Source organism: Phaethon aethereus (genome assembly GCF_964289735.1).
Source record: "Phaethon aethereus genome assembly, chromosome: 26".
Taxonomy (NCBI): domain Eukaryota; kingdom Metazoa; phylum Chordata; class Aves; order Phaethontiformes; family Phaethontidae; genus Phaethon; species Phaethon aethereus.
Window position 1 is genome coordinate 3439217 of NC_138602.1, and position 12733 is coordinate 3451949.

Sequence of the window (12733 nt, forward strand, 5' to 3'; positions counted from 1 at the left end):
GCCGTGATCTGGATCTCAGCGTGAGGAGCCATGCAGCCACCCACCAGCTCATACATCTCGCGGCACGGAGCACACATGTTCCATGCGCCTTTTCTCATTGTACCGGCTCCCAAAACGCAGGACCTCAGGCGCTTTGTCAGCCCGAACATGGACCTACATGAGCTCCTCTCCCAACCCACCACACATGTTTTCCCTCCTCTCCGCAAGCCCCCCACGCGTGGTGCAACCCTCGCTGCCATCTGCCGCCAGCCTCCACGGATGCATGGCAGCTCCTGGAGCGCAGGAGCCCCCCACACACATGCGCCCGGCATGAATTACTGGGTTCTGCAAATTAACGATGGAGCAAGGGCAATTAAAAGGGAAGAAAGCCAGGGTAATGCATCATAAAAGGGATTTTATTCTTTTATTTTTTCAATTGCAATTTAGATTTAATTATTTATGGTAATACTTCAGAGTGTGCTAGTAAGCGTCCTATAACGTGATTTATAAAAGGAAGGAAACCTAAGTAATAAGTAATGTTCGCTACTGCATCTGCTATCAAATCTTTGCTGGGGCGGAGAGAGCCACACACCAGCCTTCTGTGTATGCAAAGTACCAATTAGCAAAGCACTATTGTAAAACGCAAAGGTTTAATCAATGGGAAAAATCCACTTGAAAACAGCGAGCATGCTGATTTCAGTTATAAAAATTACCACATTTCCATACAGTAAGTGGCTTTTTATCTGCAACTGAGGAGCACTTAAAAGCGGGCGCGTCGTTCCTTCGGGTAGCACGGGAGGGCAGGAGTACCTGACCACTGCCCTAAGCCCCCGTCAAAGGCAGCTGCGCTCTGCATGGCATGCGCAGGAAAACATCCCATCCGGCTACAGCCAGCAAAGCGAGACTGATTTTGCGTACGCACAGAATGAGACGTTTTAAGGTGCCCACTGCAGAGATTTTATGACTCGGGCTGGGGGCATGACCGGGAAACAGCAAGGCTTGGTTCTGTGCCCAGGTACATCAGCAATTTGGGAAACTATTTCCCTCCCCGGACCCTTATCCAGACCTCTTTTGCCTGTGCTGTCTGGTTTCTATCAGCTCTACGGGGCACCAGACCTGCCTCTTTGGCTGTGCAGCACGTTGGGGTGCAGCTCTTGGGGAAGGCCTCCCCTGACTCACTGCAGTAATGCCATTTAACGTTACTCGTACAACCAGATGAACCCTTAATAAAATGATAGTGTGTTCCATTTAATGACAGGCCATTGAAAATAACCATGGAGTTAGCAATTTCCAGTTCTGTGGCTGCCCTTGACCATAGAGAAGAGACAAAGAAAGTGTCCATATGCAATTGAAGAAAAAGAGAAGAAACAGGTCTGCCTTATACCTTTCAATTATTGTCCTCTTCAGCTTCACAAGGAAGAACAGCAGGCAGAAAGCAGTGTGGTGCTTTGGTTCTTTAATTTAAATAGCAGTTTCCTTTAAATAGAATGTTCCTGCCATAGAAAGATTTAAATCACTGACTGAGATCAATTAGCCTAGGAAACAAGGGAAGGATTTTAATGGTCCTTTGATCGCAGAGGCCACAGCGTCTCCAGCGCTGCACTGGAAGAGGAGGCAGGTTCAAGCTTTCAGCCCCATGCTCTGCTGCAAGGGGAGCCATTCCCCCGCGAAGCGGGGAAGACGGTGCCCTCCAAGAGCCAACGTCCCAGGGCTTTCCTACCTGTGATGTGGGCTTCCCACCGCGGCAGGGGCACCAGCCCGGCGCTGCTGGCACCGCCCGCCCTGGGGGCTGCAAGACCTTGCCAGCAGCCCCTCTGGTGAATTAGGGCAGGAAATCGGGTCAGCGTCATGGCAAGCGCCAGCCAAATGGATGCCGGCCAAGGGATTACGCGAGAGGCAGTGTGACAGAGCCCAGGGCCATCCGATGGGAGAGGACATAGTCGGAACAGAGTGACAGCTCCCCACACAGTCTCTGCAGTTGTGACAGACAAAGCTGCTTGCTGTGCGCACGCCTCGGTGGCGAGCACTGCAGACCGGCTCGGATGCTGTGGACTGGCCCGGCACAGGCCAGACCTCGCCAGGCAGAATTCAACAGCCCCTCCGAACCCAGGAGCTACCAACTCCTCATCACCAGGCAGACAGCAACAGCCGCAGAGCAACCCAAACAACTGGCACATAACGGGGAGCATCCCCAGGGGCAAACAGCTCAGGGAGGTGCTGGCATGCTCTACAGCTTAGGAGAAGGAACAACGCCCGGCCCAACTCCATCTGCACACCAAGCAGGTAAGGGCAGCCCCGCCTCAGACTCCGAGTCCTGCAACCTGCAAAGTTCCAGTACGTACATCTGTGAGCAGCAAGAGGAAAAAAAAGCACAAAACCTCACAGTTCAGGATCCAAGGACACTGCAGAGCTACAGGAGCGAGAAACTCGGCTGCTAGCAGCAAGGTGTCTGCTGAGCACTGACAGATTTCAGCAGGGCTTGGGCTACGCAACGGCTGCCTTCTGCGTCTGATCAGCATCAGCCCTTCCTGAGGGCACATTTCCACCAAAAGTGCTTTGTAGCACTCAGACAGCATGTGGGATCTCCCAGTTCTGCTGGAATCTCTGAGCAAATCTCACCCTGCAGAAGACAGGGACAGACAAGATGCTGGTTTCTTCCCAGGAAAACCAAATCCACAGAAAAAGTGAAGTCACACAGCCATGATTTTGAGAAGCCCTGATTCTGCAGAATGCCCACTCCCAGCAGTGAGCACACAGGGCTTGGTGTACACTTAAGAAAAAAAGGACCCCAGTTTTCACAGGCACTCAGACATCACAGTAGATGAATCAGGGCTTTGCTCATACAGAGAGGCACTTGCACACACATGAACTCTCCATCCGCACCTGCAAAGCTGCACTGTGGGCCTTGGAAACAAGAGGACAAAGTGATTTGGCCAGGAGTGTTACATCAAACCAGTGGCAGGAATGGGACCCTGGAGCCCCAATACTGGATGTTCCACCGTAATCGTCCCCTCCTCTCCTGATTCTACTGCACAAAGAGCCAGGAACGGAGATTTCTGCTTGCAGTCTCCTGCTTTTGCAGAAGCCAACGCAGGCAGCAGCCTACCTGCCACCAGTGCCCACATTCGCAAGCCAACAAGGTCACCCTGAGTCCAGGTGGAACACAGCAGCTAGCTTTAACCATCTACCCTGGGTGCTCATAAAGAACCTACAAAAGTGTTGGCTGCAACATCCAAGTAGGACCCTGGATAAATACTTGGGCAAAAGGCTCGTGCCAGCTTGGCCTTGCTGCCAAACACTGCACTATTCCTGCTACTCAAGACAGGCAGCTCAAACTGAAGCTTGGGTACGTCTTTATGAACACCAGCGGCACCATCTGAGGTACAGATTGACCCACAGCTACACACCAGAAAAATGGTCCTGTAGTGAACCTCCCGGAGCCCGGCTCACTTCCCGGGCTTATTAAACAAAAAAGAACAAAAGAAGACATTATCTTTCTGCACATGAATGTGTCTCCCTGCAAAAGAGGGCCTAAGAATGAACGGAACAAAATTCAGGAGAGAGGCAAGGGCAAATATATCCTCATTCGTCTACTGCAGAGAAGAGAAAAAGCACCGTTCAAAAAAATCTCCCAGCAACAAAAGGCCGAGGATCCATTCAATCCCCAGTGACCGCGTCATTTTAATAAACCCTGATAACGAAGCGATTACGCTAAAAGCTGTGAAGGGCTACACTGACCAGAGCAGCCCTCTCACCAGCTTCAAGCAGCTTTGCTGGGGAGGAAAAAAAGTCACAATTCAATCAGCTTGGAAGAGTCTATTCCCCACTGATCCCGAGTGATCAGCCTTCATGTCGAAGGAACATTACATTCAAGTCGCTGAAGATTTTCACTTTTTTTTTTTCTTCCCCTTTTCATTTTTTAAAGCAAGAATTGAAAGGCAGCAAAGATAAAAACTGTGTTAAACTGGAACTGGCTCACTCAGGGGAAGATGAAACATAATACTCTTTCTTTGGATGCTTTTTTGAATCCAGCCCCAGCGAGTAACATGACAACGGTCACTAGTGTCTGACAGATGCCTGAAAGGCAAGAGCAGGAGAGGACAATCTGGGCGAGCTGGGTGGAGATGGGGCCAGAGGAAGGGGGAGGAAGGCTCTGGCAAGAGCTGTCAGGCAGTTCCCTCCCCTTCTCTCCAGCTCTTTGGCAGCCTTAGGGGCAAGCCGAGATTCAAAGCAGGCTGCCCTGTAACGTCCCTCTAAGGCAGGACTGGGAACAACAGGAAGGCACTGGTGAAAAGCTAAATATGCTGGAAAATTAAGAGACATGATCAGGTACTGAGCACTTCGTTAATGCTACAAAGGTGGGGATGTGTTTGCTGGCTCTAAGCACTAGAGCCTGCTCGTGCTGTCCTTCTCCAGGGGAGGTGAAGCATGGGTGGAAAAAAGGGGCAGGGAACAGCAGAGTCACTTACTTTCAGCTACGCAGCCCATCAGCAGCACAGAGAGGAGGTTCACGAGGGAGACCAGCGAAGACATCCCAGGGCTGGGAAGGATCCTCATTCTCTGCCACAGCCTTCAGCCCCAGCCGGGACGGCTCCGGGTCAGCAGGACTCACAGTGTCTCCCCAGCGTTGTCAGCACCTGCAGATGCACAAATGCGAAGGGGAGAGCTCTTAGAGGGAGGAACGAGGGCAGCCGACATCGCAGAGAGAGAGGGCAGCCAAGCAGAGCCCAGAGAGGCAGCGGGGTCCTGAGAAAGCGATTGTGGTGCACAGGAGGCCAGGCAGCCCTTCGCCTTGATGCCACGAAGGACTTGGCCAGCTCCATCGCCACGCGGACTGGTGGGGGCACGAGGCCAGCCTGCTCCAGCCTCCCCGCCTCGGCAGGCAACGGCGAATTGCCGTGCACGCACTCACACAAAGGGAGGGAATGGCGCAAGAAAGAGAAGCGTCATCAGGAGGCACCAACGGTGCAGAGCCCGTGTTTAAAGTTTAACACCCGTTGGCTTCTCTCCCCTCCCCAACACGGGAGAAAAGCAGCACTGGCCAAGCAGCACACGAGCAATGAAGTGTGAAGGGATCTGACCCGACAGGGCCCAGGGACCCCCTTAAAGGGCGATTTTTCCAGAAAAGCGCAGGGCGGAGGAAGAAAAACTGAAACCTCACACATGAAAAACCCAGAAAGGAAATAAAAAATATCCCCTGCAAGAGGCAAGATGAAGCAGGAGGTGTCCTCTCTGTGTCCCCTTCTGTCTGCTGAGGATACGTGCTGTTGGGGAGGGATTTCCTTCCCGCCCGGGCAGGCTCTGCGCAGCGCAGCCCTCACCCCAACGCAGCAAGCCTGAGCCCCAGCCCTGGAAACAGCGTGGGCGTCCCAGAGCCCACGCAAGGCAAACGCACGCTGATGAGCCTCCCAGGCTCTTACCAGGGCTGGGATTACAGCAGCTTTTATACATGTCTGACAGTCCCTACCCCGCTCAGTGCCTCAGTTTCCCCACCTGCAACACATGGAACCGTGTTACTGAGGTAATACAAAACTGGAAGAGAAAAAGCCTGAAGCAGGGGGTACCACAGTTGATCCTGATGGACCAAAAGGCACAGCAAGCAAACATAACCTCCAAAGGATGCAGGAGAGATCTTCTCCTGACCGCTTCTGTCCTGGACATGGCAGAGCATGGCTGCAGGACAGCACCGGCATATTAGCACGGCTGCGACAGGGCAAGCTCAGCACCAGCCTGCTCCCCTTGTCCTGCCGGCACATTTCCATGGAGACAACTCCTGGCTCCGAACGGAGCTGCCTGCCTACAGCTTTATCCTGATCCCTTTGCAAAGCTGGAATGGCATTAAGGGAGCTGTATTCTTAGCAACTACCCCAGTCCTGTGTGTCAATACTGGTAAACGCTTCCTTCAGTGACAGAGGCAAGCTTTGCCCCAGAAGGGCTGAAAATAGAGTGAAAACTGCAGCCACAACCTTCTCGTAGGGTCGGCAGCTAAGAGGTTCCTCCATCAGACAGACTCTGAGCACCAGAATAATGGGCCAGAGGTGTGTGAAGGATGCTCTCAGATCTGTACAGATTCCTTTCTGCTATCAGTTACCCCAATTAAAAATCAAAAACGGGGTTTATCACCCTTTGGAGAAAAGCCAGGTAGGAGATACTGTACAGCAATCAAAGGCTTTAGAAGGACTAAGGGGATAGTGAGGTTGCTTAAGCTTTCTGATACACATCAGGGTGTGAGACCATCGGGACAGGCGGTGTAAAGGGGCATTTTAATCTTTTTCTGTCCCATTAACTCTCCAAGGCTGAACTGTACAGAATTAAAAGAAAAGCCAGGATAAACAAGAAGTCCTCATATGTACTCGGCCCTAAAGAGAAATTTTTCAGAGAGAAGCTTTGGACTTGCACTTTGAGGATTACAAAGCCTCTGCTGTGTGCTCTGTGCTGGTCTAGATCCATCGCGCTTCAGAGCTGGCTTGTGGAAACCAAGCATAAATACTGATACCCTCACAAAAAAGAGAAAAATTCTCAATTGTACCACTGGGAATCTCTTAAAATGTTTGCTCTAGATGCTTTTAGAGAAACACACAGAGGCTCCAACCAGACTTAACGTGGGGTTCGCAGGGTTCCAGGGCACAGAACAACGTGTTGGGGTTTCTTTTGTCATTGTCAGAGGCGAGCAGAGACCAGGAACATTATCAATAGCTGCGATGGTAACTGTTAATTAAACTGGGGATGTGGTCTCAATGCCAGCACAACAAATGGAACAGAGTTGCTGTTTGCTTGCGCTCCCTTCTCTGTGCTTCAGCTCCTAGTTCCCACCAGCGAGGCTGGAGGGGGAGGGGGCAGGAGTTGAAGAGAGCAAGCATCCTCCAAACCATTTCAGTTCTTTACATTAAGCAAAAAAACCCCTAGGCCTAGCTCAGCCATCATTTCAGAAACTCTTGTTTTTCTTTATCAGAGCAATATCCCCCCGCCTACTCCTGCAGTCCCAGTAAATGTCACCAAACATCTCCTTGAGCCTCGTCTGCTCTCCAAATGTGGCACCAGCGACCTTCCACAGCTCAGAGCAGCCAAGAGGCTGCACCGCCCCGTGCAGCATACCCCCAAAGTCCCCCCGATGATGGAGCTGAACGCAGGCATGTCAGGGAAATGTTCCACCTCCTCTGAAGAGAGGAGCCTGGCATCTCTGCTCTCCCACATCTAGCACAGCTTTTCGTGCCATATAATGGGCTCCGATAGAGAAGGTCTGGTAAAGGGGATATAGCAACTGCTCCAAGATCAGAGAAGGAGATGCCAGAGGGTGACACTTCCGCTCCGGTGCTAATGTGCTTCCCAAGCCCTTCACGGAGACAGAAAGTACTGGCAGAGATATTAGGACACGTCAACTTCAATCCAGCACCTCATCCTTTAGAGCAGGTACATCACTGGCCGTCTCCCCCTGGACATGGGATTTTCAGAGCAGCAAGATGTGCACCCAACCTGGCTCCCCTGTGGATATCAAGGAGAGACTGGGACAGGAGTTTGCTCTGCTGTTCTGGTTAGCACCTTGGCAGTAGGGAGAGCGGAAACAAACTCTTATCCACTGCACGATTCCTCCCTACAACGCTGAACAAGCAACACTTGGAAACCCAGCCACCATGCAACAAGGTTCTCCTGCCCTCCCCCCGGTGCCGAATTCAAGTGGGAAATGCTTTGACGAATGCTCAAATCACCAGGGCTCCATCACCCATCCTCTCCCTTCCTTCGCATGTGCACAGCTTACCTTGCCTATGCTCTCTGAAGCAGGTTTGCATCACTCCTCTTGCCTGTCTGCTGAGCATCCAGCCAAGCTCCTGGCACCATACACGTAAACATAATGGCAGTTTTCCTGCGCTGCTCCACAGACCTGCAAAGCCTCACTAAATTCTCTGGCACAGGATCCCCTGCAACACAAGTAAACCACCTAATAGACCTCAATCCTTGCTAAAGAATGCAATTAAGTGAAGCCATGGCCCCTAGTGGGGTCAGATTTGTGCTAGATACGGTCACATTTCAGGACTAAGATTAATTCTTACAGTAAAAGAGCTCCTGTAAGGCATTCATTCTTGTGCACTGCTTGATCTGTAGCTCTAAGTTAGGTACATGTGTGCATCTTGTAAGCGCTGGGCACAGAGTCTTGAAGAGTGTTATTAAAAACAATACAACTGAGGAGCGGTCGCAAGCAGCAGCCTCCCGTTGTGGCTCCTCCAGCCAGTACAGACCTAGGGATCTCCAAGGACCCAAGGGTGCTAGGCACAAAGGGTAAAATGCTCCAAAGCACCTACATTTCTGAAGAGCTTAAGTTCCATTGAGAGTCAAAGGGACTTAACCTAAGCTGCTAAGATGCTTTTGAAGATTTTCCTCCCAGTAACTCCCATTTCAGAGGGTGCTGGGCATCTAACTCCCTTAAGCTACTTTGGGTATCCAAGGGGATACAGGAGGAGGGGACTTCATCTACAGACCAGTTCGGCTCGCTTGGTTCCTGCTGCTTAAAGAAGGAGCCTGTGGGAAATACTGCTAAAAACAAGTGTCTGCACAGCTACAGAGATTGGGATGGGTCAGAGCTATGCAGGTATTTTGCCATTTGTTACTTTTTCTCGGCCCCCATGGAGCCAGCAACTGAAACGTTTGCTCTGCATTTAAAAAAAATCCAGGAGAGAGGGATCACGCCTTCACTTCAGATTCATTAGACTACAACAACTTGAAAAAAAAAAATCACAAAAATGCATTTAGGCTTCTCTTCTGTTTCACCTGTACGCAAAAAGGAGAAGGGCGATTTTACAGAAATCCTTTGCAAAAAGTTCCGCACAGATCTAGCGGATGATTAAACATCTTCATTTTCAGTAGCTGCTGCGGGAGAATTATTCCCATTAGACATATCAATCGAAGCAAACACCTTGCAGGCAGAGGGCTGCACTGAGGTCTCTTTTCCTTCCAGCAGCACCAGCTTAGTTTGTGCTGCGTATTAACAAAGGTCAGTGGGTCACTTCATTTCCTCCCAGCAACCTCTTTAAAGAAAGAAAGAAAAGCTTTTAGCACAACCACTAGCTCATTTGTCACCTCCCCTGGGTGGGGAGAGATGAAATTTAAATTCCGCCACCCCACATTTCTATCTTGCTCCTATCTAACACCCTGCCCTCGGCAAACCCAGCCCCACCAGGGCTGGGATGGGGATGCCAGCACTGGTGGCTTGTGTGATGTGGGCAGCTGCCTGCTGGGACCTGGCCCAGGACCCCACCACGGGACCTTCCCTGTGGGTGCCGGGGAGCGAGGAGATGCCAACATGCAGTGCTGTCCCTGTAAGCCCGTGTGGCCCATGCCTCCACACTCAGGTTGCTTCGCTGGCAAGTGTTAGCCCCTGTTCCTGGGGAAACAGAGCATGAAGACATGAGCTTCAAAGTATGTGTTTCTGACACTCATTTCCCCCTCACCCACTAACATGCTGACCAGCTAAACCATATTTAATAGGAGGGGAGAGACCGCAGCCATCGCAGTTCTTTGTCAGGCACTTGAAAGCCAGTGTCGGGGCAGAGAGGGAGATGCTTGCTGATGCCTCTGCTCAACCTCAAATCTTGGTCAGAGATGGGAGAGCCCCCAGGGAAGCTCACCCAGGGAGCTGGGTCTGCACCCAACAGCCTCGTTGCTGCTGCTCACAGGGTTAGCTCAGAGGAGAGAAAAAACAAAACAAACCTGCCAGCCACAAAAGCAAAATGCTACAAGTCCCCGTGAGACCCAGTGCCAGAACCATGCACATCCTTCCCCCCACAACAAGGAGACTCCTCACGCTCTGCAGACCTCCCCATGCCCGCTGAATCACACTCACTGGGCCAGCAAAGCCCCCAAAATGGCTTTGCCTTCTAAGCCACTTCAGCTCAGCAAAGACGCCCTGGGTATGTGGGAGCCTGTTGCTGCTCAGGGGACCAGTCTCTGCTGGGGCACATGGGACTGCCTCCTCTCTCCACGGGACCCATCTTCCCCACAGCGCTTCAATACACCTTCCTAAACCAAATACAAGCCCCATCCACCAGCAAAGCTCACCTCAAGACTACCCGGCGGCTCTAGATGCCCAGCTCCAAGGGCTGTGCAGAGAGATGCATGGTCCTGCCCAAAAAATGAGGTGTCGGAGTGTTACCAAGACAGCCCCTTCCCCTCCGAAGCTGCCGGACGCAGTTCCCCCTCTACACTCGAACGCAACTCCCCAACCCACTTCAAAATGCTGGCCATAGTCTTGGCAAACACAATTCCAGCAGCCAGCAGAGATCCTTCAGAGCTAAGCATGACTGTTTATCTATCAGGGAGTTACTTAGATCTTAAAAAAAATATTTACAAGAAAGAGGCAGAGTATTATCTTCCATCGGGAAACAAACACAGATGGAGAAAAAAGAGCTTTGATCAGGACTGTCTTGGTCCTATACGCTGCTTTTCATCCCCAGATCTCCAAATGCTTTAATAAGACAGCATTATCCCTTTTTACAATGTGGGAAACCAGTGGAAACTGCACACCAAGACAGTGCTCTGAGCATGAAGTCATACTGCCCCTCGCTGTGCTCGCACTCATACACGCACACGCTCTCTTTTTCTTTCTTCCTGCGGCATTTCAGATCCTTCCATGCATGCAAAGTGCCCGGCACTGTCCCCAGGCAACAGGCATGAGGGGCATTTTGGGGTGTAGCAGTGTGGGTGTTGCAAGAGATGCTACTCCCTGCCCGGGGACACGATGGCATGGCGAGGGTTAAGCCCTGGTCACCGCAGGAGAAATGAGAGAGGAGAGCTCTGAGTCGGGTTCCAGTCATCAGGAGAAATTAATTTCCCCCCCACGTTCCCCGCAGGGACAGCTCTGACAAGCGGTGACGTGTCTGCGGCGGCCGGGCAGTGTTCAGCAGGTGCAGCGCAGCACGGACGGGGCAGAGGGGACATCGCCGCAGCCAGAGGCAACCGGCAGCGAGGGAGGAGGAGGAAGAGGAGGAAGAAGCTCAGCTCCCCTGGCCAGGCTGCACCCCTGTTAAGCCCGAGCCCACCCACGCTGTAGGGTGCTGTGGCTGCAGCCCTGGGAGGGCCCCGAGGGACCACCCCTGCTGCAGTGAAGGCAGAGCAGAAAGCCTGTGCCGGCAGCAGCATCGCCAGCGAGAGGGAGGCAATGCTGGAGCACCAGAAATCCCAGCAGCATCCTCCTGGGCACGGCACAGAGCTGCAGACGTGGCTTCTCCTCTGCCTCTGTGCACGCAGGGCAGGAGCTGGGCTCTCCTCTGGGATGCACAAAGGCGCAGCCTCCCACTAAGGGAGGGAAGAATCTGACCCAGGATGATGTTCCCCTATGCCCCAACCCCTTCCCCTCGCTCACACACAAACACACCGTCCTTCAGCATTTACCAACAACCCATCGCAGACCTCCGCTGAGCGCCTGGCAGCATCAGCGACCGTCGACAACTACATTTCCTTGTGGTTCAGGGTAATACTTTGCGTTTCTTTTTTCGGGCCTTGGAGCTTTATTTATTTATTTAGGAAGTCATTCATCATTAGCCCCAGCTTAGCTGCCTGACAGACTGGGAGTTCCTTGGGGCACAGACTGCATCTCATCTCCGCGCTCGCCACGCGCACGCCGACAGCACTGGGTAAATAATCGTCCGTCAGCCTCATCTCACAGCATCCTCAGCACAGCGCGCCAGCCAGCCTCCGCAAGGGGAATAAACATGATCTGTGAGAAAATAAGGCTAGAGAGAAAATCACCAACATCCCCCTCCCAAAGCACCCGCACCCCAAGCCTGGGAGCCGGGCAGATGGGTGACACCGGGATATTGCAATGTGCTCGAAGACCAGCGGGGAAGCACAGGTTAGCAAAGGAGCACACACTCGGCACCAAAACGCTTTGGCCTTTGGGACACTAGGTACACTGCCAGCTAACACGACATAGGATTTAAAAAAACCACTAAGATCTTTTCTTCCTTTGTCACAAACGTTTTCAGCAGGTAGGGATTCCTGAATAAGTCTAAAGAAAAGGAATATATGCCCACTTCTGACCTACAGCAAATGCACCAGGCTGCAGTTCCTGCATACACACACCATTCCTCACAAGGGACGTGACATTGTTCATAGCCATGTTGGTCACTAGCAACCTGCAGGTCTGTGTCCCTTTACATAAGTCCTTGCTCCGAAATTCTTGTGCTGGTAGGAGCGCTAACATCTCTCCCCATCACAGCCGTCCCTTCCCCGACCTGGGCAAAGTGGCCATAATCATCATGGACCTTTTCTAAATCAGAGGTATCAACCACCACTCAAACAAAGCAGAGGGAAAAGGAAAAGGAAAAGGAAAAGGAAAAGGAAAAGGAAAAGGAAAAGGAAAAGGAAAAGGAAAAGGAAAAGGAAAAGGAAAAGGAAAAGGAAAAGGAAAAGGAAAAGGAAAAGGAAAAGGAAAAGGAAAAGGAAAAAAACTCAACAAAGAGTCCCACCAAACAATAGCCACCACCATTCTGAGCAAAGGTGCAACAGAATTTCTCATGTCTGGAGTCCACACTAAGAAAAAGCATTTTTCCATCCCAGATCAGTGCTCTACCTTCCTGGGGAGGAAAGACTTCCTAGACTGACATCTGTGTGTGTCGAACTAAGAATGTACAAGAAAAACAATGAGGAACCAAGCTTTTCTGACTTGCAGCATGGCAGGAAGATGACCTGTACTGGGAAGAGCCCATCCAGATGGCATCTGTCCCTCCGAGCAGGCTAATCCCTCCAGCTTTGGCTTACTGCT

General features: G+C 51.7%; 1 protein-coding gene across 3 annotated transcripts in view; it reads right to left on the reverse strand.

Moving 5' to 3' along the window:
- The window catches only part of PTPRS (protein tyrosine phosphatase receptor type S), a gene marked incomplete at both ends in the record, with an annotated part of 97239 nt that extends 92703 nt beyond the window's left edge, over nucleotides 1–4536 (reverse strand). For all 3 annotated transcript variants that reach the window (XM_082011071.1, XM_082011067.1, XM_082011066.1), the window contains one exon: nucleotides 4449–4536. In XM_082011071.1, the coding sequence (XP_081867197.1) occupies nucleotides 4449–4536 (88 nt within the window). The remainder of the gene's footprint in view (nucleotides 1–4448) is intronic.
- Nucleotides 4537–12733: the final 8197 nt, after the last annotated feature.